The sequence below is a fragment of the Mytilus edulis genome, chromosome 6 (assembly GCF_963676685.1).
Source record: "Mytilus edulis chromosome 6, xbMytEdul2.2, whole genome shotgun sequence".
NCBI classification, from domain to species: domain Eukaryota; kingdom Metazoa; phylum Mollusca; class Bivalvia; order Mytilida; family Mytilidae; genus Mytilus; species Mytilus edulis.
In genome coordinates, this window is record NC_092349.1 from 13447581 (window position 1) to 13475571 (window position 27991).

Below are 27991 nucleotides of genomic sequence, written 5' to 3' on the forward strand. Positions count from 1 at the left end.
TTTATATTATTTATGTTACTTAGTGATTGATGTATGCTGTGTTTATCTGATCATATTGTTCAGTCGTAATTTCCTGATAAGTAGATACATTATCCATTTTGACATCGTCATAATGTTGTAGTTCATTCCTACAAAATATGAATAACTTAACACTATGTAATATCTACAGATGATTGCAAAAATATAATTATAGTTTCTTTACTATAAGAGTTTGTTTTCTCTCTCATACAAACGTGTAACTCCAACTTCAGGAACTCAACATGTTAAAACAAATTTTAAAACAAGCTATATAGTCCACCCGATCGGTGATTTTTTTTTTTAAATTGTTAGGAAAGCACCAAATGTGCATGATGGTACATTTTTGTGAATTGAGCAATATTAGCTATGAACATTCAATATGGTGGCTTATTTCAAGATGGCCGCCATACATTCTAAAATATTTTCCAGTATTTCACAAACCACACTGGATTTGAAGCTGGAAGCAAAAAATTCAACCTATTTTTAAATGACTTGGTGTACTTAGCAAGATTATGTTTTGATCTAGCTTTGAAATTTCAAAATGGCGGCTATTTTTCAAAATGGCCGTCTAGAAAAATAGATATTCGTTTTTGAGAATTGACTCGAATGTAAGCATTTTATTAAAGTATAGTGTCATTTAGTCGCTGTTCCAGTTAAGTTGCATGGCTTGTCATTTCATATACAAAGTAGAAGCTTTCTCGGTTGATTTGTGAAATTAATTCTTACATACGTTTTTTTTACCCAGTATGCTTACATTATCCAAGTAAAATTTTAAAATTGTTTGTACATTTTTTTTACGACAAATATATGTGACGTATAATATTTTCTGACGTCAGACACGCGAATCAATGAATGTGTTTGTAGATAGATGGTTTTGTGTTCTGTTAAATTGTTCCTTTTGAAATTGTTACACGATGATGACTGCTGTATCCATATTTTGACTATTTAATTTATTATGTCTGTTTACTTCACGCATCGTTGTAAATATAACGGCATGTGATGAGACTGTCATCAAAGTGGAAGGTTAAGCGCCATAAAACCAGGTTTAATACACCATTTTTTATATTTGAAAATGCCGTACCAAGTCAACAAAATGTCCATTCTTTTATGATGTGTTTTGTGATTTTTTTTGCCATGTGATAATGGACTTTCCGATAGGATTGTCCGGTGAGTTCATTATTTTGTGATTTTATTTTTTTCATTGAAAGCTGCAATTTTTTTTTGTCTTGGTTAACACATGAAAACTGTGATTTGAGAATTATTTGCCCTTAGATATTATTCAGTGCCTGTCTTATTTCTTATTCCCAGGAATTATTATTTCAGAAGTGTACCAAGAATTTTTAGCAGATAGAAAATCTAATGGTCAAAGAATAGCTGAGATTGACCGCAATAAAAAATAGAGCAAAACGCGAATTGATAAGATATGTGTTTGTCTCATAATGATGTAAGCTGAACAGAAAGAGGCAATGAAAGTTATAAATGAACAGATGGGAGCAATATCTCAGCAGTCTGAAGACAGGACAGATTACGAGGCTAGTGGTAAAAGTGGTAAGGGCTTGACGAAATCGACGCTCAGACTAATGGGAAATTTAATGTTTTAGTGAAACGGATGGACAAGCTGATAATATCTGAGGAAGGGGACACAGTTGAATGTATAAGTGCATGTGAACAGCAGGGTACTTTCTAACAAATGGCATATATTATGTTGTGACTTATTGGACAATTATTATTGTTAATGTTTGAGCAACAAGGTAAGATAAAGAAAATCATTATTGTAACAACAGTTAAAATTTACATTTTTTATTAAGCCTTGATTTGTTTGTAATTTGCCTATTTTCTCAAATCAGAGAATAAAGCAATAGGTACTTTTTCATAAAATCATCCCTGAAGATTTTTAGAACTAAATTGCTGTATCCGACAAGATTTAATGCTATGAAATGCCCTATAATGCTATAAACTACAATCGTTTTTGTCAATGTATTCCATTAAGTTACATGTATGCAAAGTTTTGGGCATAACCCATTACGTGACATTTTTTACGTACACATTTGTATTACCCATACCCTGGAACAATCACATATGTGTGCATGAATATTAACATTATCAATGATATATTCACCTCTGTGTCTCCATGGTTGTATTCTCCTTTCCTTTCAAAAAAATATATACTTGTTTTGAAGGTTGACATGGCTTACAATGTAATTCATTATGGTTTTCAATACATAAATAGTTTTAAAAACCATTTTCATATGTTCAATCTATTATACACTTTTTAAAACAGAGCATTTCATTTAAACAAAAAATATAACTAATTACCAACAATCATAAGTAACGTTTTCTTTTTATTTTAAATAACTCTATCTGAATGAAAACCTACATTCACTGTGAACATATAACTCATCTACCACTAAGGTTTGAATAGATAACATGTACACTAAGTATTGTACCTTATGGCAGAGTTCAAAACTATAATAATATTGTTCTAGTAGTAACTTGTCAATATCAATATTAAATATATAGCAAAATCTATATTCACTACTCCTTACCTTGTTTTGTTCGTTTTTGTCGCTTTTTTATGATTATACAACAGACAACAGTTGCGATCACAGCACCAAACAGACAACCTCCAGCGAAAAGACCAACTTGAGTTATAACTGGGGAATCGACGTTTTCTTTAATTGAAGACACTATATTTAAAGGAAGACATGTAAATAGATGTGTCTTTGTGATATTCAATTTCGGAAGAGCAACAAAATTCGTTAACTACAAATAACCAAATCATTATTATATAGTTGAATTTAAGTATTACTGTCCTATAGCTGTTCAATGTCATTCTAGATGCACGCATATATGATTGAGCACTTAGATATCATGTTAAAGAGATCTTGAAAATAGTGTAAAATATTTAAGATAAACGATGAAAAAATGAAAACGAATTATCAAACAAGTTAATATGATCTTAATAATAATTGTTTTACAAAAGTACGATACAGTGAGCATCAACATAAAAAAGAAAAGAAGAAAGATGGAAGGAAAAATAACACAACTAATGACTGACCTTCTGTACAATTAAATCCCTGTATCCCGTGCACACATCCACCATTGCATTCTCCTGTTCTACGATCACAAGGCTTGTGTAAGCAAAGTTGTGAGCATACCTGATGACAGTTAATACCGTAAAAGCCATCTATACAAGCTGTAAAATAAAGTTTCGATAAAAAAACAATTCATACACACATAATTTATCATATATTACATGCATGTCATCATCTATAGACACAAAATATTTCAATACACATGCAGTTACATTGATTTTTTGAAAGCAGTAAGTTTTATGATTTAAGGTAATTGAGAGACAAAAAATGGAATAAGTTAATGCGATCGAACATGATTTTTATCTGATCTAATCCAGATGCTCATAAAATGAGAACAAACTCAATGCTCTTCAACTTTGTACTTGTTTTGGTTTATAAATACTTTTGATTTGAGCGTCACTGATGAGTCTTATGCAGACGAAACGCGCGTCTGGCGTACTAAATTATAATCCTGGTACCTTTGATAACTATTAAGATCTGTAATTAAAACATCAATCCTGATAACCAAGTTAACATACCATTTCGCGACGATTTAATTTCACCATTTTTAAATTTGCTTGACGTAATTCAATGAGGGAAGATCAAACAAAATCTCCACGATTTAAATTTACGCTATTGTTCTACTCGCGAAATAAATCGCTCGCGAAAATAAGTAGGTTTAAAGTATATGAACATCAGAAACATATTTAAAGCAGAAGAACAGAGCAGTTTTTCCTGTTCTTCATCTGAAATGACAGTGAGGATTTCGACCAGGAACACAAAAACCTAGCTCACCTCACCGTAAGTTAAAAACGAATTATGCATTACAATCGAAGTCAAGTTATCAATCTATAGGTAATACGTATTAGGTTTAAGTTCACAAAAGTTATATCTGAGTTATTATTCGGTTGATCGCAGTTATAAAAATTGTTTAATTAACTTATTGATTTTTTTCTTATAAATTCTAGTTGTAATGTGTTTGGATAACGGTTGTAATGTACTTGATTAATAGTGGTAATGTGCTTGATTAACAGTGTAATGTTATTCTAGTGGTGTTTTGTCTGATGATTGGTCTGTTTCTGTGTGTGTTGCGTTTCGGTGTTGTGTCGTTGTTCTCCTCTTATATTTAATGCGTTTCGCTCGGTTTTGGTTTGTTACCCCGATTTTGTTTTTTGTCCATGGATTTATGAGTTTTGAACAGCGGTATACTACTGTTGCCTTTAATGTACTTGGTTAACAATTTTGTAATAAGTCGATTAATAGTTGTAATGTAGTTGGTTGACAGTTGTAATGTGCTTGGATAACAGTTGTAATGTACTTGGTTAACAATTTTAATGTACTTGGTTAACAGTTGTAATGTAATTGGTTAACAGTTTTGATGTACTTGGTTAACAGTTGTAATGTGCTTCGTTAACCATTGTTATGTGCTTGGTTAACAGTTATACTGTGCTTTGCTACCAGTTGTTATGTGCTTGGTGAACAGTTGTAATGTACTTGGTTAACATTTTCAATGTGCTTGGTTAACAGTTGTAATGAACTTGGTTAACATTTGTAATGTCCTTGGTTAACAATTGTAATGTACTTGTTTAACAAGGGTATTGTGTTTGGTTAACAGTTGTAATGTGGTTGGGTGACAGTTGTCATGTGCTTTGTTAATCGATATAATGTGCTTGGTTGACAGTTGAACTGTGCTTTGTTTACAGTTGTATCTTTGTCATACAGTGGTACATATGTAAGCACAATTCTAAAACTATACTTTACCTACGTGTATTGCAGTATTGTCCGTTGATATAACCAGGGTTACAGGCGGTTGTTATATCACATAATCCATTATTAGGATCACACATTCTAGACACACAACCATCACATAACATGGAACAATTTCTCCCAAATTGACCAGTAGGGCATCCTGAAAAAAAGGCTGGAATGAAACATGTAAATCTGAACAGTATACGTGTATTGATCTGATAAGTTACGCCATTCTCAACTAATTTTTACAAACTTACAAACATGTTGATTTTTTATTCACATTGTGACAAATGTCAATGGGTTTGTAATTACAATTTCAACACCAGATGTGCTAAATATGGAACTAGATTTGCAAATGTCGCTTTTTGCAAAGCCATTGTCAGTTGGTTTCCAATTTATGTGCTTGAATACTACTTTGTAACCATTCGCCTCTTTTTCGAAACAACACGAGTGCAAATTACAGGTACTAGTGCAAGTTCAAAAAATGTATATGTCATTTGAAAAATGTATTCAACCATTACGTAAAAATGAAACAAAACGTGAAAATGTCCACCGCTTATGACATGTTTGTCTTTGTGAGTTTGGGTTAATTATGCTTATCTATTTATCAAGATTTGTCGTTTGTTATATAATGAAAAAAAAAGCACAACTAACTTTGTGAGCAATTGAACCCCTGCCATCCGTCATTACATCCAACTAAGCATTCTCCAGTCACTCCATGGCATTGTGGATATAAACAATGTGGTGAACATGTAGCAAGGCAGTCTTTGCCGTATGTACCAGCTTCACATGCTGAAAAAATATGCAGTTTGAAAGCTGGATAGATTGATCGGCAAATTATATACTTTTCTTTAAGGTATTATATCTCATTCTGTGATTTGTTTGGACAATACACAATACATTCTAATACAAATCAATTGTGAATTCTTATAGAATTTCAAATGAATATTGTATCAATCCCAAACTGATCTGAACAACAGTTGAAGTCTGTTCCCGCGGCATAACGTAAATTTGCAATTTGTACAATTTCGTCCTTTAAACAACGAATGAAGTACCAGGTACACATGCAATGGTGTAAATATAACTTCAACTTTGTATTTGTTTGGCTTTTAAACTATTTTGATCTGAGCGTCACTGATGAGTCTTATGTAGACGAAACGCGCGTCTGGCGTATAAAATTATAATCCTGGTACTTTTGATAACGAAGTAGATTCGCATGTTATATTTTCAAACGGTAACGAAACACCACCTGTGACATGAGATCATTCAACTGCAATTCAAAAAAAAAGTCGGTATACCTTGTTCACACGTATCTCCATGCCATCCGTTTAAACAACTAAATATACATTTTCCGGTGTCAAGGTCACATGGCCCATTACAATTTTCTGGACACCATTTGTTACATAAAAGGCCATAATGTGAAGGAGGACAACCTGCAAAAAGAAAAAAAAAGTTGTCGAATTCTTCCCACTACTACATTTTGATTGAAGTCCTTTTTTTTGCTATACAACCTGTTATATGAAAATTATTTTGTTATATTTTTGATGTGAGATATTTAAAAAAAAAACATTCAAAAGAGAGGGATGGTATTTTTATTTTTCTATATGAAATGGTAAACCTCTATCGAATGTGCTCCACTAAATGACTGATATATTTCAGATGGACATGTAAATGCATGTCATTTTATAGTATCACCTGCATCGCATTTAGGCAGTCGCACAATTTGTTAGCGAATAATAAAATGGTTCAACATTTATAACCATTATGACGTCCATTTTCACTCAACTTATACATATATTTATTCAAAGGCCAGCTGCGGGCCTTATCCATTCGCGAGTTTTTCGCTGCGTTGAGACCGATAGGTGGCCTTCGACTTTTTCTGCTCTTTTGTCGGGTTGTTTTTTCTTTGACACACATTGTATATCCCCATTTCCGTCTTCAATTTAATTCTAGTGAAAGTGAATATATGTTTTTAACACAGTGGAGCCGGATCTGTTCCTACTACGTGATCACCTAAGATGACTATAATTTCCAGTGGGTTAGTGTTTTCCATGTTATGAAATGGTATATCATTAATTAATTTTTATATTTTTAAATATCGTTGTATGCCAATGCTTTGTCAGATGATTTTTTATTATGAGTTTTAATGTCCCTTTGGTATCTGTCAACTCTATTTTACAATTATATTGGTTTACATTATAATGCCCCTTCAAAAGGCGAAACAAAATACTAGCTGATAATTGAGTCTTAATCGTAACGTATGATATTCTATTTTTTTAAATGAAAAGCTTACCAACAATTCCAATCTCACACACTTCAAGTTCAGGTAGTAAACCTTCAACTGGAGACTCATATGTCATGTATCTAAAAACAGCATACAACTTGATTTCAGATGGCAAAGATGTTTCTTTATATAAAATGGTGCCAGATTTCCAAGAAGTGCTTGTATTTGAAGCGTAAAGAGTATGATTTCCCTCTCGTGTAGTACTCTCTGCAAAACAATTCTTCAATTTGATAATACAATGGCTATTCAGGTATAATCATAGGTTTACTGGCAACCCTTAAGGAGACTTAAAATGTAAGAGTAATAAAAGAAAAACGACAAAAGATATAGACATTGATTGTGTGTATGATTATTGACATTAATCTTTGATGGTGCAGGGACAAAGTTTGGCAACATGTGTTATTGTATGTGTTGTAATGCGTTTAAATCAGGATTGACAGAGTTTGAATTTTCATCGCAGATTGTTCATGAACAGCACAGAGTAATACCTCCCTATGAATTCTCAATCGAACTCATTCTAGTTTCCCAGAGTTTATGTGTGTTAAATTGATTTAGATTCTCACTCATTTCTTAAAATTTCAATATCGAAATGAACTGTCGAATTATTTTGCAAACACATAAAATCTGAGGTAGCAATTTTTTAATATAGTTTTTTTTCAAATGCAAACAGTAATTAAAGAATAACACAACGTTCATTAACGAAAAATACCATATAGCAATTTTTAAAAATCATCTGAAATTTGGTGACCTTTCACAAGACAGCACCTCCTTCTAAAAGGAGAGTTCAATGACATTATAGCAACTTTGATCAAATTCTTGTGTTATATACATTAATCAATTAAACACTGATTGAGCAAGTTTAATTGATGAAGAGTTGTTAAAAATTACAACAATTTGATAAAATATCATTTGAATTGTAACATGTTTAAGCTATATCTACAAAGTTAAACACTTTCCTTTAAATTTTTCATTTAATACAGTTTGGATTTTAGTTTGACCTGGAACATCACTGAATTTATCATCCAAATAGGCTCATGGTACCGTAACGTTGGTACCAGTAATGTGATAAAGTTGTTTTCATGAATGTAATAAATGGTTTATAATTGTATCAGTTTTTGACATAGGAAATTGTTTGTAAACAGTCAAAACACATACCACCAAAGATTATATGCACTCCAGTTACAATGCTTTCTTTTTGTAGGTCAACTTGAAATGTCACGGTTGTTCCTTTTGTTTTAGAACATGATTTTGTGTTGCCATCATTTGCTAGACTTGACGGTTGACTACCACTTGGCGTCTGTGAGACTCTACCGTCAGAGGCAATGTTATCTGAAACAAGATTTATTTGGAATATTTTGTATTATCATATATTGAAGACCGACTTGACGCAAAGGTTTAATTTTTATTTGACGTATACTTAAATCTCGAGATAATTTCATGTTTGACTTTTAGGAATATTCAATACAGATTGTTTGACTACATAATATCCTTGTTCCGGACCATATGAGTATTTGGACCATACGCGTATGGTCATGACCATATGGGTTTATACTCACTTGATCCGACCATACGCGTATGGGCCAACGGTACGTGTATGTTCGGGGTAATTAACACTCTGTTACATTTTTTTTTTAATATTTCTAAATTCCTCATAAGGTTTTACCGTTCACTAAAACAAAACTATCATAAAGGTAATTCTATTATCTTATTATAATAAAAAGATTTGCAAATAAAAAATAGAAGTTTCAGATAGTGAATTTTACTTACTATATTTTATACCGATGGTCATAACCGATGGTCATCAATGATTTGGTATTACGAGTGCATGGCAATATGTCGGCTTAAAAAAATTAATCCAAAAATTTCTTAATGAGCTGTTACAAAAGAAGTCACTGGAAAGTAACATAGTTTATTCAATTTTTCTTGTGAATATGGTGTATTGCAATCAAGGTACGATATTTGAGATCTAGAGCGTCTTAACAACACCGTATGCATATCGGAATGACCTCGATACTACTGTACGCAGCTCCCAAAAGGCTAGCTTTTCACAAGCAAACAAAAGGTGTAAATGAAAAGGATCGTGCACAACCGAATTGCAAGTGCAAAAAAGCTATAATACCATGTGGAAGTAAATGTCACATAAAGCCTACATGCCAGAATGTAATTAGCGATGAAAACTAACAAGGGCATCAATATTTATTTTTTACGTTATATTTTAATTATAAAAATATAACATTGTCATGTAACCATTATTTTTTTAGATAAAGTTTTTGTTTTATTGAAACTTTTATAATGTAATTAAAAAAATTCCTACATGGTCCAAATACTCATATGGTCTCGCCCGTGAATAACTAAACGAGTTTTATACTCATATGGTCCGACCATACGCGTACGGTCGAAGCATACGCGTATGGTCGGACAATATTAGTATACGCTTTTGGCGGACCATATGAGTATACGCATATGGTCGTGACCATACGCGTATGGTCCAAATACTCATATAGTCCGGAACATCCCCAGTATGCTTAATAGTGTACCAACGTTATTATTCAAAAAAATGTTTCAATTATGATTATTGTACAATACATGTATATACATATATAATAATTATGCGTTTTTGGCGTATTGAATTTTAAACCTGATGCCTTTTTGTTATCTTTTAATCATGTGTTTCTTTGTCTAATACGTTCTCATATTTATTTGTATTGTAGTCCTGCAATATTAAGTTGTCATTTCAATGGTATGTTTAACATTGCCATTAAAGTGCGAGGTTTGGCATGCCACAAAACCAGGTTTTACCCACCATTTTTATATTAACAAATGTCAGGAAAATGGCCATTGTTATACCATAGTTAATTTCTGTGTGTTTAACATTTTACCGTTGTGTTTCCGTTGTGTCGTTTGTTTTCTCTTTTATTTGAGTGTGATTTCACATTACTAAAAGACGTGTCACGGTACTTTTCTATCCCAAATTAATGTATTTAGTTTTGATGTTATATTAGTTTTTCTCATTGGATGTTGTCTAATGCTTAGTCGTTTCTGTGTGTGTTATATTTTAATGTTGTGTTGTTGTTCTCCTCTTATAAATAATGCGCTTTCCTCAGTTTTAGTTTGTTACTCCAATTTTGTTTTTTGTCCATAGATTTATGAGTTTTGAAAAGCGGCATACTACTGTTGCCTTTATGTCAATATATCTCTCCATACAACCATTAATTAAAACTCACACAGTGTTTGCTTATTTTTTCAAAGCTATCTTATACACACTTACTTACACTTGCTACAATAGTGTCCTGTTCGTTTCGGCTCACAACCATCAGTGCAAACTGCAGTTTGTATATCGCACATATCATTAAAGCAATGTTTAGTGTTGCAACCCCAAACACAAGAACCATTTCCGGGATGGCAATGTCGTTCTATGCAATTTTCGGAACAAATTTTAGCACAATTATTTCCCTAAAAGCTTTTTTGACAACCTGAAAAAAAGTGTTCTTCTACAGTGTTGAATCACATTGAGAGCGTTGACCAAATAGTACATTCTCTGTTTATCTAGATTATTTAAAAAGACGTTATGTTGTTATTATGATTAAAAAGAAAAACCCAAACACAATGGACAAAAAATTTCGATAAGCATAAAAAACAACTGACATTTGAGCAACACCCAACACCTTACACACACAAAAATGACAGAGTGGTCTCATATACTTTGAAGAGGTATAAACATAATGTTTACCCTTGGGTAACACGGAATGATGCTTCTAAGTACAAACTTAGTCGCTAAAAGATCGATGTTATTTAAAGGAACAAGTCACAATATTGTTACTATGGTATTTGGAACACATTCATCGTCAGCTATGAGACAGATATTCCATTACGGTCAAATAAATGTTGACGAAGATAATATTTCTCTTTTATTGCACATGAAACACTTAGTATATTGAGTTCTTTTTCAGCAGTAACTCATTATTAACGAAATCATGATGTTTGTAATTCAGACACGCTATCTTTATCTGTAGGCACCGTCTTGAATTTTGAGTTCATAATATCATGACTATAACATGTACAAATATGTAACGTCTGTATTTATCTGCATTTGCCAATTGGAAAAATAGTCAATTACGAAAACAATTTTGATATTTATTACATTTTACAGACTTGAAGCAGACAATACGTTCAATTTTAATTAAACTTATATAAGTCATATTATTCATGTTTCTAATCCATAAAGTTTACAAAATCAAATCAAATATAATATTTCATAATATGGTCAAACCCGTTTGTTTGATGTATTTTTTTTATTGAGCTTTTTTCATGTTAGATAACATAAGCTTCAAGTAGACTCAATATTTAGTCATTCAGATATTCAGATTGAATTTAATATAATAAAAATGAAAAAATCTTACAAAATAACATCAAACCCACCATTAATTGCAACATAACACAGTTCAACTACAGGTCCTTCGTAGTAAGTTGGGCTCTGTTGTATTCCTTTATCATCAAAATAAATAACATATTGTCCGAGTTGATTACATGGAATAGTTTGTGTAATGTTTGGCAAACCTGGATCAGGATCTTCATAGCAAAGATATCCATCAGGTGGAATAGTTGATGTATTGGTCACATATAACTTAAACCCATCCATGCGATGCGCATCTGTAATAGAAAGCACACTAGTATTAGATTGGACGGTAGCAAATGACTGAGAGGTCATCATTTTAATTTATGAACATTTATAAAATTTATTGAAAAGATGAAGGAAACAAGTGAAACTATTAATTTATTCTTATTTTAAAGAAAGAGTGATGTGCACATGTGTAAGACATGTCTTGGCTACCTAGTAAAATTGGGATAAATATTTCCATTCAAAATTCAGAATTTTTAAATGGTAAATAAGGACCATATTGTAATGAGATGCTTTACATGGTGATTTGAAAATTAAACACCAGTTTTGTTGGTAAGTTGGGGATATAGCTTGGTTTTAAATAGTGGTAAATCCATCTTGAACATAATAATAAATTACCATTACCCTTTATGAACTGTAATGTCCAACGAGTTGTTTTACGAGACTAGATTTATTTCAATCAGAAACCCTTGCTACGTTTGATATATATAATAAATACATTTTGTTTCATTTGACAACACATGCTCTGTAATAAGTAAAATCACAAATATACTGAACTTCGAGGAAAATTAAAATCAGAAAGTCCCTAATCAAATGGCAAAATTAAAAGCTCGAACAAAAAAAGCAAATGGACAACAACTGTCATATTCCCGACTAGGTTCTCGTGTAGAACATGGTGAATTAAACCTGGTTTTATAGCTAGCTAAACCTCTCACTTGTATGACAGTTACATCCAATTTCATCATATTGACAACGATGCGTGAACAAAATAGATAGTTTATATTTGAAAGCATAATATTGACATGACAATAACGAACATGGCATCATAATTAAAACAATCAGGGACTCGGACTTAATTTATTAAAAAAGAATGAAATTGAGCCTACTCTTCATTCATTCTTAAAACATGTTAATCAAACACCTTTATTTTCTGACTACCATCATGTAGATTTGAAATCATTTGCTGTCACTTAAAAAAGGATAGGATGAGTCATAATTTTAAACCAAGAAAGGTGAATAAAAAGAGATCAGATAGAAATTACCAGAATACGTTTCTGACCAATTTGGTTTGAGCAATCGCATAATAATAAACGGGGATGCTTTAAAAGTATTAAGTACTGAGTATGTCAAGAATTTCAAACAACACGACAGTATCTCAAACATATCCGATCAATCTGTAGGTAAAAAATAAAGATGTGGTATGACACAGAAATCAACATCTATAGGTCACCATACGGCCTTCAACAATGACCGAATCCCATACCCCATAGTCAGCAATAAAACGCACCTAAATTTAGAAATGGCTTGAAAGAACGATAATTTCCTTTTCGGTCATGTTCTGTTAAAGTTTAGGAAAGACAGTACGTAGCTTAGTCTTGATTTGATACTTAAAATGGAAACATAGCCATTTCTTGATCCGAATATAGTTAAGGTTTTTATGTCGCTAGATACATTTTAATACATTAATATATTTAGATAATATATATACCTTTGAGTTGCTTGGCTATACTTACAGTTTTCGCGATAATATATAGTTATATCTGTAATGTGTGCAATTCCAAAAGAGAATTGAAACATCCACCAAGCCGCAGTTGTCTGAATGTTCGAGAGAGAACAGTAAGGAAAAGAAAATGTATTTGCTATAGGTGGATGTATGGCATTTACAGGACTAGTTAGGTATGAGGAACTTTGAGTAGCATTGCCATACGGTGTTAGATTATCTACAATAAAAATCGAAGCAAATATAAAAAACGTATTAGTCAATTATTCATGTTTCTCCAGTAGATAAAAAATATCGATAAATAAAAACACAATAATATGCCAGCTTTAGCTGGCACTTATGGTAGAAGCATCGTTTTGGGACAAAGAACGATAACTCTTGCTAGACGACCCATCTGAAAAGTTTCGTCACTCTCGTTAAATCTCGTACGATTATTTTTTATTAATGGCTGCCAAAATTCTCGTTTAATCGCGATCTTGTAAAAACAGGCAGAACGGAACAAATTCGATGTTAAATACGACATGAATTTTTATTTGTTTGCAAAAACAAGAATTCAGAAATGTTGGCTACTTGTGTAGCTTATTTAAATTTTATTGTACCACGGAAATTACCGAAGTAATGACAACAACATCCGACGCCATGTTTCGTCTGCTTCAACATTCCATTATCAGTGAGGTCAAAGCAAATTAACTGTCCTAAATAATCACAGGTACTTCATTCAAAAGTCACAAAATCATAGTTAACGAAAATATATTTAGCGTAAAAGTTCCGTCCAGCCATGGGAACACAGAAAAAAAACTCTGCAAGCAATATATTTCGCATTTCTTTTTACAAATTGACCATGTCGGGCATGCGGGGTAAACTCCGGTGCACTGGTTGACCATGACTCCTTATGTTCATCTGCCACATATCATTATTCCCCACACCAAGGAACAGTGATAATTATACAGTTGAATGTGATCACGGTTATTCATGTAGTCAATGGCGAATCCAGCATTTTTCATAAAAAGGGGGGGGGGGGGGGTCTGACGGTGCGCTCCAGTCATGCTTCAGTTATTCCCTATATAATCATCATTTTTTTCCTAAAGAAAAGGGTCTCCCTCTGGATCCTTTGGTAGTCCACAGACTAATTCAAAACTTAACAAAAGTTAAAACATTCAAATAATTCACAATCTTCTTATTCTGTACTTTCTAAATGGCAAACTCTCAAGACATCTTTTCATTGATTATGTCAAACCTTATACAGTCCCAGGAAATGGAAACTGTTTTATTTTCTCTCTCTAAGTTTAATCATAAAAGGAGACTTGAGTCTGAGTAGTACATTTAGAACTGACTACTGTATATATTGTATGCTTCAATATTGTCCAAAATTGGATTTTATGGGAAGATGGAGTTATTATGATAACCCATGAGAATAAACCATGATGTGTATATAGGGCATGTTACTTGGAAGAATGTGGGCTACATCCTTTAAAATTCAAGCTGCAGCAGTCGCCTGCATATTTTATGCATCAGTTTATCTCTGATCAAGACATTTTCACTCTACCAAGTACTTTATGACTATATCACTATCAGGTTCACATTTCAACCTATTTAGCAATACACACTTATGATATAACACCACAGTACAAAAATTGTACTCAGTAACCAAATTGCACCTATTTAACAAAAAATACCTGCAAAAAACTTACAAGTTTTGTTTCACCATGTGAAATTATCTTATTATCATCTTTTTACTCTGGTACATTAATTAATAAGTGATAGATTTCTCTTAGAAGAAATTTAAAGGTCTGAGTGACTATAAACTATACAGAGAACAATACCTGTTGTATTTGTTCAATGGGACAAAAGAACTGCAAAAAGTTTAAATGGACAGGTAACTACCAGGTGAATCTATGGAAAGGTTCAATTGGGTTCCAATAAAATGAGCAAATTAAATGTGTAACCATGAACATCCTTTTCTTCCAAAAATAATAGTTACAGCATGAAATAAAACAAAATCTCTTTTTATATCCCAGTTTAAATGATTTGAAATTAACCATACATGTAAAGATGTATGGAATTTGGGTTCCTGTCTCATTACAGGATCATGGATTGTTTGGATGTTATTTCAAACTAATTTTTCAATGACTGTACATGGACTCAAAATTAAATTGGTATAACTCTATTGTAAACAAGGGGAAGTCTACAAAATAAGCACAGAATAAACTTTTGTCTGGTACATAAAAAAAAGTTTGTTAAAAAAAACTGACAATTTAGGTAAAATTCGGGTATTCTCATGTTAGCAAATTTATTTTCATGACCAAAAAAAAAAAGTGCAAACCTAAAGGCAATAAAATGCTTTGCCATGCACAGCCTGATACGACTGCAGATGTATATTGAGCATATAAATAGCACCATTTTTTTTATGTCAGTTGAAATCAAACATATTTTAATTTTAGATCCTTTAGATCAATATGGACTAATTTGAAAACAGGCACAGGTAGACCCACATATTTCTATTCAGCAGAAGTCTCGAACTACATGTACATGTTCCAGACCATATGAGTATTTGGACCGTACGCGTACGGTCCGGACCGTATACGTATACTCGTACGGTCCGACCATACGCGTACGGTCGGACCGTATGAGTATACGCGTACGGTCCAGCTGACCAGACATGTTTTGAGATCATATGGGTTAAAAACAAATATATATCAAAATCTTTATTATTAGTTATACAAATTGTTATTATTACAAATAGATGGATGAAGTGAATAAGCGAACAATTGACATTAAATATTTGTTTAATTGTATATCTGAATCCTATTTTGTTACTCTGGCCCAGGTGACACAGTCTTGCTACCACAAGGAACGTCATATTTTTGTTACATTAACATGTTTTGTTCATGCATGTTCCTTTTCATATGCATTTTTTTTTGTAAAGTTCCTAAATATTCTATGACAATTGTCCTCCCACATTGTTTACTTCCGATAACTTCAATTTCAATGAGCATACTGGGCTGCAATTAATGAATTACTGACATGCTAAATACAGGAGATTAACAGATTAAATAAGCGTGTTTTTTTAAATAGTTAAAATATTAAGTTTTTATTTCAATTACTATTGAACTTTTTATATTAATTTGAGATATAAGTTATGTTGATCTGTTATATACATTTGTATCTAATAAACTTGACCAACTTCTCAATATTAGTCAGACCGTACGCGTACGGTCCGACCGTATACGTATTTTGAAAAAGTACGCATACGGTCCAGACCGTACGCGTACGGTCCATATACTCATACGGTCTGGAACATACATATCTCCTTAATTCCATATGATAGTAAGTCCTACTAACTATTGAAAATGTGTACATTTAATTTTTTTCTAGCTCCTCTCGTGTGAAAGCAGAACCTTTTTGGTCACTATTTATGTGTTGCGTCTAAATAAGAATTGTAACACTTTATAGTGACTGAACAGGTTAAACAAATACTTCTTAGGAAACAGAACAAGAAGACAACTTGAAACAGCACAGCCATGCCAGTATATGTATGTATAAAACTAAGATCAGAATAGCATGGACAATGTGTTAGTTCTATGTCCTTGTGAATTTATTGTGAGGAAAGTTATCAATAATTCTGCAGATAATGAAATTTATTCAAGTGTTTTGTACATTGCTGTTAAAATTTTCACACAATCAGTGAAACATTCAAACAAGCTAAACTGAATTTTTATTACTGAAAGTTTCAAACATTGAAAAATGTTTTATTTACCAAATAACTCATGTGTTTCTGTGAGAGAAAAAAATCATGTTCAATTTTTGGAAATAAAGGGAAAGATGATCCTTTTCTCGCTCTGGTGCATGTCAATTGTGAATATATACTTACGGTTACCAAATATATTTTCTTTATCATGATACTCACATCAACATTATCAAGAAGTACATGTACATCATAGGGAAAATGCACAGACTACAGATAAAATGTTTAAAACACCATATTTTGAGTGCATCTCCTGCCAAATCTGTACTAGATGAGTATAATTGATGTAAATAAGGTAATTTTTGGAAGAAAAACCCAAAATAAAAAAATAAAAATACCTCCAATAATGTACTATAACCCCAAAATCAATTCTTATCTTCCTTTTGAGTTTTGTGTATGAACCTCCTGGTAAAATTTCATGGAATTCCATTTACTTAACTCAAGTTATTGTCTGAAACCAAATGTGTTTTTTTTAACATGCTTGTATTTCCCATTTCCATTCTCATTTTTTTTTTTTGCTATCATATAAGAACTTGAAAAGTAAGCTACATTATGTACATGTAACAAAAAAAATATATGCAAGAAATGACATAAAACTGACTCTGAATTAAATAGTACATGTCAGATATTTATGTAGAACTCACAAACTGAAGATGATCAGAAATACAAATGTTTTTATTCGAGTCAGATTTTTTTTTACCGAAGCCCTTCAGCGCTATCATTTAAAATTATTTAGTCAAAATTTAACACTAGTATTAAGGTTTATCATAACAAATTGGCAAATACAGTCTTATTATCACCTAAAAAATACTGTGTACAGACTGACATGTGCGGTTTGGGAAGTTTTTATGTTTTTAGATATATAAAAGTCAAATTTAATTTGCATATCTGAAAGATAAAATCATTTTTGGCAAAGATCTGAATTCAAAATATTTGTTTGTCCTATGCTTTTTTATTCATCAATTTGGGAATCAGAATATTTTTTTCAAGAAAAATAGCATTTTCCATCTGAACAATTATAATTTTATTTTAGATATAAACAAAACGTTATTGTAGCCTTGGACATTCGTTCTGAACATGCATGAAATATTTGCCACTGAACGTTAAACCACCAACAACCAATCAATATCAAGGACATTATAAAGCTGGCATTTAAGGTAGCGCCTTCCTCATATTATAAAATAAAACTATCGATCTCTCGAGTTAATAAATAATGATTGAGACAGTACGAACAAATAAAATAGATTGGTAGAAATAATATGCCAGCTTTAGCTGGCACTTATGGTAGAAGCATCGTTTTGGGACAAAGAACGATAACTCTTGCTAGACGACCCATCTGAAAAGTTTCGTCACTCTCGTTAAATCTCGTACGATCATTTTTTATAAATGGCTGCCAAAATTCTCGTTTAATCGCGATCTTGTAAAAACAGGCAGAACGGAACAAATTCGATGTTAAATACGACATGAATTTTTATTTGTTTGCAAAAACAAGAATTCAGAAATGTTGGCTACTTGTGTAGCTTATTTAAATTTTATTGTACCACGGAAATTACCGAAGTAATGACAACAACATCCGACGCCATGTTTCGTCTGCTTCAACATTCCATTATCAGTGAGGTCAAAGCAAATTAACTGTCCTAAATAATCACAGGTACTTCATTCAAAAGTCACAAAATCATAGTTAACGAAAACATATTTAGCGTAAAAGTTCCGTCCAGCCATGGGAACACAGAAAAAAAACTCTGCAAGCAATATATTTCGCATTTCTTTTTACAAATTGACCATGTCGGGCATGCGGGGTAAACTCCGGTGCACTGGTTGACCATGACTCCTTATGTTCATCTGCCACATATCATTATTCCCCACACCAAGGAACAGTGATAATTATACAGTTGAATGTGATCACGGTTATTCATGTAGTCAATGGCGAATCCAGCATTTTTCATAAAAGGGGGGGGGGGGGTCTGACGGTGCGCTCCAGTCATGCTTCAGTTATTCCCTATATAATCATCATTTTTTTCCTAAAGAAAAGGGTCTCCCTCTGGATCCTTTGGTAGTCCACAGACTAATTCAAAACTTAACAAAAGTTAAAACATTCAAATAATTCACAATCTTCTTATTCTGTACTTTCTAAATGGCAAACTCTCAAGACATCTTTTCATTGATTATGTCAAACCTTATACAGTCCCAGGAAATGGAAACTGTTTTATTTTCTCTCTCTAAGTTTAATCATAAAAGGAGACTTGAGTCTGAGTAGTACATTTAGAACTGACTACTGTATATATTGTATGCTTCAATATTGTCCAAAATTGGATTTTATGGGAAGATGGAGTTATTATGATAACCTATGAGAATAAACCATGATGTGTATATAGGGCATGTTACTTGGAAGAATGTGGGCTACATCCTTTAAAATTCAAGCTGCAGCAGTCGCCTGCATATTTTATGCATCAGTTTATCCCTGATCAAAACATTTTCACTCTACCAAGTACTTTATGACTATATCACTATCAGGTTCACATTTCAACCTATTAAGCAATACACACTTATGATATAACACCACAGTACAAAAATTGTACTCAGTAACCAAATTGCACCTATTCAACAAAAAAAACCTGCAAAAAACTTACAAGTTTTGTTTCACCATGTGAAATTATCTTATTATCATCTTTTTACTCTGGTACATTAATTAATAAGTGATAGATTTCTTTTAGAAGAAATTTAAAGGTCTGAGTGACTATAAACTATACAGAGAACAATATCTGTTGTATTTGTTCAATGGGACAAAAGAACTGCAAAAAGTTTAAATGGACAGGTAACTACCAGGTGAATCTATGGAAAGGTTCAATTGGGTTCCAATAAAATGAGCAAATTAAATGTGTTACCATGAACATCCTTTTCTTCCAAAAATAATAGTTACAGCATGAAATAAAACAAAATCTCTTTTTATATCCCAGTTTAAAGGATTTGAAATTAACCATACATGTAAAGATGTATGGAATTTGGGTTCCTGTCTCATTACAGGATCATGGATTGTTTGGATGTTATTTCAAACTAATTTTTCAATGACTGTACATGGACTCAAAATTAAAATGGTATAACTCTATTGTAAACAAGGGAAGTCTACAAAATAAGCACAGAATAAACTTTTGTCTGGTACATAAAAAAAAGTTTGTTAAAAAAAACTGACGATTTAGGTAAAATTCGGGTATTCTCATGTTAGCAAATTTATTTTCATGACCAAAAAAAAAAAGTGCAAACCTAAAGGCAATAAAATGCTTTGCCATGCACAGCCTGATACGACTGCAGATGTATATTGAGCATATAAATAACACCATTTTTTTTTTATGTAAGTTGAAATCAAACATATTTTAATTTTAGATCCTTTAGATCAATATGGACTAATTTGAAAACAGGCACAGGTAGACCCACATATTTCTATTCAGCAGAAGTCTCGAACTACATGTACATATCTCCTTAATTCCATATGATAGTAAGTCCTACTAACTATTGAAAATGTGTACATTTAATTTTTTTCTAGCGCCTCTCGTGTGAAAGCAGAACCTTTTTGGTCACTATTTATGTGTTGCGTCTAAATAAGAATTGTAACACTTTATAGTGACTGAACAGGTTAAACAAATACTTCTTAGGAAACAGAAAAAGAAGACAACTTGAAACAGCACAGCCATGCCAGTATATGTATGTATAAAACTCAGATCAGAATAGCATGGACAATGTGTTAGTTCTATGTCCTTGTGAATTTATTGTGAGGAAAGTTATCAATAATTCTGCAGATAATGAAATTTATTCAAGTGTTTTGTACATTGCTGTTAAAATTTTCACACAATCAGTGAAACATTCAAACAAGCTAAACTGAATTTTTATTACTGAAAGTTTCAAACATTGAAAAATGTTTTATTTACCAAATAACTCATGTGTTTCTGTGAGAGAAAAAAAATCATGTTCAATTTTTGGAAATAAAGGGAAAGATGATCCTTTTCTCGCTCTGGTGCATGTCAATTGTGAATATATACTTACGGTTACCAAATATATTTTCTTTATCATGATACTCACGTCAACATTATCAAGAAGTACATGTACATCATAGGAAAAATGCACAGACTACCGATAAAATGTTTAAACACCATATTTTGAGTGCATCTCCTGCCAAATCTGTACTAGATGAGTATAATTGATGTAAATAAGGTATTTTTTGGAAGAAAAACCAAAAATAAAAAAATAAAAATACCTCCAATAATGTACTATAACCCCAAAATCAATTCTTATCTTCCTTTTGAGTTTTGTGTATGAACCTCCTGGTAAACTTTCATGGAATTCCATTTACTTAACTCAAGTTATTGTCTGAAACCAAATGTGTTTTTTTTAACATGCTTGTATTTCCCATTTCCATTCTCAATTTTTTTTTGCTATCATATAAGAACTTGAAAAGTAAGCTACATTATGTACATGTAACAAAAAAAAATATATGCAAGAAATGACATAAAACTGACTCTGAATTAAATAGTACATGTCAGATATTGATGTAGAACTCACAAACTGAAGATGATCAGAAATACAAATGTTTTTATTCGAGTCAGATTTTTTTTTACCGAAGCCCTTCAGCGCTATCATTTAAAATTATTTAGTCAAAATTTAACACTAGTATTAAGGTTTATCATAACAAATTGGCAAATACAGTCTTATTATCACCTAAAAAATACTGTGTACAGACTGACATGTGCGGTTTGGGAAGTTTTTATGTTTTTAGATATATAAAAGTCAAATTTAATTTGCATATCTGAAAGATAAAATCATTTTTGGCAAAGATCTGAATTCAAAATATTTGTTTGTCCTATGCTTTTTTATTCATCAATTTGGGAATCAGAATATTTTTTTCAAGAAAAATAGCATTTTCCATCTGAACAATTATAATTTTATTTTAGATATAAACAAAACGTTATTGTAGCCTTGGACATTCGTTCTGAACATGCATGAAATATTTGCCACTGAACGTTAAACCACCAACAACCAATCAATATCAAGGACATTATAAAGCTGGCATTTAAGGTAGCGCCTTCCTCATATTATAAAAGGACATTATCTGTCATAAAACGCATCTATTGTAGTAAACTTATAAACATTATACTAGGCTTTTAATTTTGTATGCGTTTATTTTAGGACATTTTCAGTCGTGCAAGAATCCTAACCTGTAATATTCAAAATAATGCGCCAAAACATTTTTAGCCCACTTAATCCTAAGGTAGAAACATGTTATTTGCTCTAACCCTGTAACCCTAGCTGCAGGTGAGTACCTTTTTGCAAGTTTCGAGCCTCTGAGCCTTCTGTGTAAGACACTCCAGAACACCTAGTTTTATCCGACTTCAATTTTCAAAATGCGTATAGGAGCTCAAAATGCAATTCATACTCAAGAAATATGACAATAGATAATCCTCTGGTTAAGAAAACATGCATACATTTCGAAATAAGTATTATACAGTTGGTTTTGGTACGCCGGTTATATGACGTTTACAGCATGGTAATGGTTGAGTAGTTTTTTTTGACAATTTGTAGACGGATATTGCCGAAATTCAAGACATGAAAAATTAGCTTCCATTCAACCCAGATAAACACACGAAACAGGAACATATAATTACATGTAGTTATATATATGAATATTAAAATTCGCAGACTACATTTTAAATTATAATAGTTCGTTGACATAATGTCAGTAGCGCGTTTCAAGCCTTCTGGCCATATCCATGTGACGATTCAACACTGTCCTTGACGACACAAACGTTGGTAATGTTTGTTACGTTATAATGATGGTAATGGGACAAAAATTAAGCGTGTTTACGTACATACGTTTAATTTTGTCTGAAAGACCTTTAAAAAAGGTTGCTTCCTTGCATGTCTTTTATATTTACTTGATTCGTTAATTTTATAGACATATCGTAACAATTTCACTACTGCACGTGAACAATGTTTTCTCACATCTTGCATCCGTATTGTTGGATCGCTTTTTGTTGTCTGATGCTGCTTTGACATATTGAAATACCAGTATGTCATATTTTCAATTCCTTGCAGGTACTTTATACAGTGTAGTAAGTTTGATTAACCGTTTTTCGATTACAATTTGTATTCGGTACAATGGTTTTGTAATATAGATATATTTTACAATGTTTGCACCTGTCCTAAGTTAGGAATCTAATGTACAGTGAATGTCCTCTATTTATTAAGCTCATAAGTGGTCTTCGTTCTTCTTTTTATATAGATAAGACCGTTGGTTTCTCCGTTTGAATGGGTTTACACTAGTTACTATTTGGGACCGTTTATAGCCTGATTTTCATAGTGAACAAAGGCTCCATGTAGACGTCGTACCTTGACCTATAATGGTTTACTCTTTATATAAATTGTTACTTGACTAGTTGTCTCATTGGCACTCATACCATATCGTCATATATCTATATACATACGTTTAACTGACCACATTTGTTGCATTGATTACAATATTAACTTACGCTGTGCTGAAACAATCAACAGAACAATGGCCATTGATAACAGTATTAGCATGTCTGCGGCTTCGTTTACAATGTACAACAAACAGGTATAGTCAGCACTTAAACTTTTCTAAAATATATGGTAAAGGGAAACTATGCAATTTAAGATAATTTGATCAATTTTAAAGGAAAACTTCAGGAGTTATCAAGAAACTGACTTATATAAAATCTGATATTATAATCTTTTAGATATAATAACGTATTAATATTAGAAAATCACGTGTGAATGATTGACTGTTATCATGTACAAGTATAGTGATCAATAAAAAAAAAAGTGTGTTGGTAACTGACGACAACACACTGTTTGTTTGTTTTTTTACTTTTTTTACTTAAAACAATAGTAAAGTTATCAGTCAGATTTTACAATAATTTGAAAATATTTCTTATTTACCTAAACAGTTCCCTAGTTTGAAAAACGTACTATGTCGTTTCAGTTAAAAACGTACAAACAAAATAATATTCATCAATGTATGCAATCCACCAATAACAAATAAACGAACAAAGAAACATTTAGAGCAAAACATTAACAATCTAATTTTGACAATAAAATTAAAAATGGAAATGGGTAATGTGTAAAAGTGTCAACAAACCGACCATAGAAAAGACAACAGCAGAAGGTTACCAACAGGTCTTCAATGTAGCGAGAAATTCCCGCACCCGGAAGTGTCCTTTAGCTGGCCCTTTAACAAATATATACTAGTTCGGTGATAACGAACGCCATACTCAAAATTGTACACAAGAAACAAAAATAAAAATAATACAAGGCTAACAAAGGCCAAAGGCTCCGGACTTGGGACTGGCGCAAACATGCGGCGGGGTTAAACATGTTTATGATATCCCTCTCCTTATACCTCTAGCCAATGTAGAAAAGTACACGCATTTCAATACGCACATTAAAATTCAGTTCAAGAGTAGTCCGAGTCCGATGTCAAAAGATGTAACCAAAGAAAATAAACAAAATGACAATTATATCTAAATAACAGCAGACAACTAGCAGTTAACTGACATGACAGCTCAAGTCTTTAATCAAACTGATTGAAAGGTTATGATTTCATCATATGAATATCAGGCACGATCCTTCCCGTTAGGGGTTAAGTATCATACCATCATAACATATATGAAAAGAACATAACCGTGTCATGCCAACAATTGTTTTTTGAATACATATGTTTAGTTCCGAAGCAAAGACCTTAGAAGTGAATTAATATTAACCCCAACATATGCAATCTTTAATGACCTGACAACAGTATCGTAACTATATCCCTCCTTAATAAGTATATTTAAAGGTTTTGTTAGTTTCTGATGTTAATACTGACATTGTTGTGCTTTTATAAAGAATATTTCCTTACAAAATTGTGAAATATCTAATTTTATAAGAAGTCTTCATGTTAAGCTATATTTACGAATGATGACCTAATACCGATGATAAAATTTAGTAAATGTTTTGACTAGTTTGTGATATCGAAAACCAAGGTGTAATAATTTTTCAGTAGAACATAATTTTTTCTCGTTAAAATCTAAAACATTGTTACATACACGAGCGAATCGTACAAGTTGAGATATATAAACACCGCGAGAAAGTGACAAGGGAACGTCACCATTTGAAAATGGATAATTAACAATAGGAAATGAAAAATCATCTCATTTATCATAAATTTCAGTATTAAACTTTCCGTTAGTGATATAGATATTAAGATCGAGGAAAGGGCAGTGGTTATTGTTAGTATTAGCTTTATGTGAAGTAAGTTCAACAGGATGAATTTCTTTAGTATACATACTGAAGTAGTAATTTTTGAATGTCAAAATATGATCCAAATATCTGAAAGTATTATTAAAGGAATAGGTCCGGTAAGGACCGATTTTTGTCTCAAATTTCAGGTTTATCTATCGAAAGATTTTTTACACTTTTTAATCACTTTTGTGTTTATTTCAATCGATTAAATTAGTTTATGTGCAAGATTTTAACTGATTTAGTCATAACAAACGCTCCGATTCAATCTTAAATATGAAACATTTACCAAATATGCCAATAAACGTCACTTTTCAGTTGGTTTTTGTCAAAAATGAAAGTGACCGCATCCGTGTTCATACATATAGTAGTATCATCAAATACAACTTACATCCCAATGTTATGAATGAACACGAATGCGGTCACTTTGATTTAAGACGGAAATAAATAACTAAAATGCTGACATCGTAAAGATTTCAGTAATTAGCATAACTTCAAGATGCTAGTACCCGATATATGTGCATTATATTGTCAAAAAACAGCCCATATTTATGTAGCAGAAGCAATCTTTTTTCCAATAAATAGCTAAAAGATTGATTTTCACAATCATGTAAAACTGCTCTATTTAGGGGCCAACAAGGGGTCTTACTTAACATACTCCTTTGTTTATGAGATGTTGTTTCGATGGGTCTTTGCTGATTTTTGTCATAAATTGTAACAATGTTGTTTTTTGGTGTTGTGTGCTAGTTGCTGTTTGTCCATTTCCGCAATATACCTCAAGGTTAACACTCTTTTGGATGATCATGTGCCATAACCCAAAACATGTGTCAATTGATTATATTAATTCGAAATGCCAAGGTAATTTGTATAACGATCAACAAATTGTTAATTATATTAATGTATTTGCAAAGAACAATGTAGCTATTAAGGTATTCGAGAATCAAATTGAGCGCAACATGATCCGATCGCACCAATTTTCTCTTGCAATCGACAAATAATGTCCAACAAATATACAATCGACTATGGATATACTGTCGATTCGGTAGTGTTTTAGAATACAACTCCCAGATAATTATATGTTCAGCATACCCTATGATCAGGAAAAGTTATGCAATAAAAATGTATTTGCGAAAATTGAGTTGATGTCTAAAAAATACATTTTAGTTTTTTACAAAACTTTGAATTTTTCGAAAAACTAAGGATTTTTTTACCCCAGGAGTAGATTACCTTAGCCGTATTTGGCACAACTTTTTGGAATTTTGGGTCCTCAATGCTCCTCAACTTTGTATTTGTTTTGGCTTTTTAACTATTTTGATCTGAGCGTCACTGATGAGTCTTATGTAGACGAAACGCGCGTCTGGCGTAAAAAATTATAATCCTGGTACTTTTGATAACTATTTACACCACTTGGTCGATGCCACTGCTGGTGGACGTTTCGTCCCCGAGGGTATCACCAACCTAGTAGTCAGCACTTCGGTGTTGACATGAATATCAATTATATGGTCATTTTTATAAATTTTCTGTTTACAAAACTTCGAATTTTTCGAAAAACTACTCAATGCTCCTCAACTTTGTATTTGTTTTGGCTTTTTAACTATTTTGATCTGAGCGTCACTGATGAGTCTTATGTAGACGAAACGCGCGTCTGGCGTAAAAAATTATAATCCTGGTACTTTTGATAACTAATTAGATCTTAAAAAATATATTTGCATTATTTTTTTTAAATCATTCGTATACAGATAAATATCTAAATGTAATCTATTGGTCAATATTCATGAATTTGTTGATGGTCAGTTTTGCTCATATTGCTCATTACGTTTTTAGGCCTTAAACAATTTAGACTATCAATTTTTGAAAGTTAATGAAAAAAGCTCTTTTAGGACTTTTAGAGCATAAAAATATTATTTTTTACTTAGTCTAGAGCAATCTCGATGTTAGAAAAAGGCATTATGTCAACAACACTATTATATTGACAATTCAATCATTATGAACAGAACAGTATTTTCAACTGTATAGGAAAATTTAGACCCTAAAACTATTAAAGAGCTGAACGTAACAATGTTCGTTCATTTCTTGTATCAACATACATGTAAACGCATACCTACATAATATTCTTTTCAATTATGATGCATTCAATTAAATATCATTAGTTTGACTTTATTCTAAATGTGATACAAAACGGAAAATAGACACACCTTGTATACATGGTCTATGAACTCTACATTTTATTCTAAATCAGTAGGTGTTGCAGTGCATTGATGTATAACCGAAACCTAGCCATGCATACATAACTAGCAACTTAAAATCTTACTAATGTAATTATATTTGGGATAGAGTATTTACGTACATGTACCATCTTATGGCTAATATTAATTTTAAAAAATAGGATTAGACACTTAAGCAGCTTTATTGATTGATTGTTATTTGCATTACACCACATTAGCACAAAAAATGCTATATCGCGGCGAGAGCTTATTCGAGTTTTTTTTACAATTTAAATTTAATTTCTAAATTCAGACAAAAGATCCTTCAATATACTAAAGTTCTAGACTAAAGCAAATTTGTCTCCTTAGTTGAAAACATCAAGGAAAACTATCAACAAAATTATGAGTGTAAAACTGATCCCAATAATTATTTATCTTTTAATATTATTTACCTGTCATCGCAGTAAACTTTAACACTCTTCTTGTCGACTCAGATCAATACCCTATTAATC

At 32.0% G+C, this 27991-nt stretch overlaps 1 protein-coding gene across 1 annotated transcript; it reads right to left on the bottom strand.

Moving 5' to 3' along the window:
* On the bottom strand, positions 1-27984 carry LOC139527167 (protein draper-like). The gene is made up of 14 exons (XM_071322475.1): positions 27932-27984; positions 23508-23616; positions 13258-13464; positions 11545-11775; positions 10398-10598; positions 8281-8454; positions 7135-7332; positions 6140-6274; positions 5496-5633; positions 4858-5001; positions 3077-3214; positions 2565-2705; positions 2138-2168; positions 1-128 (listed from the first exon to the last, which is right to left on the bottom strand). The coding sequence occupies exons 5-14, from the start codon at positions 10468-10470 to the stop codon at positions 20-22; spliced, it is 1281 nt and encodes a 426-aa protein (XP_071178576.1). The 5' UTR covers positions 10471-10598; positions 11545-11775; positions 13258-13464; positions 23508-23616; positions 27932-27984; the 3' UTR covers positions 1-19.
* Between the last annotated feature and the right edge of the window lie 7 nt (positions 27985-27991).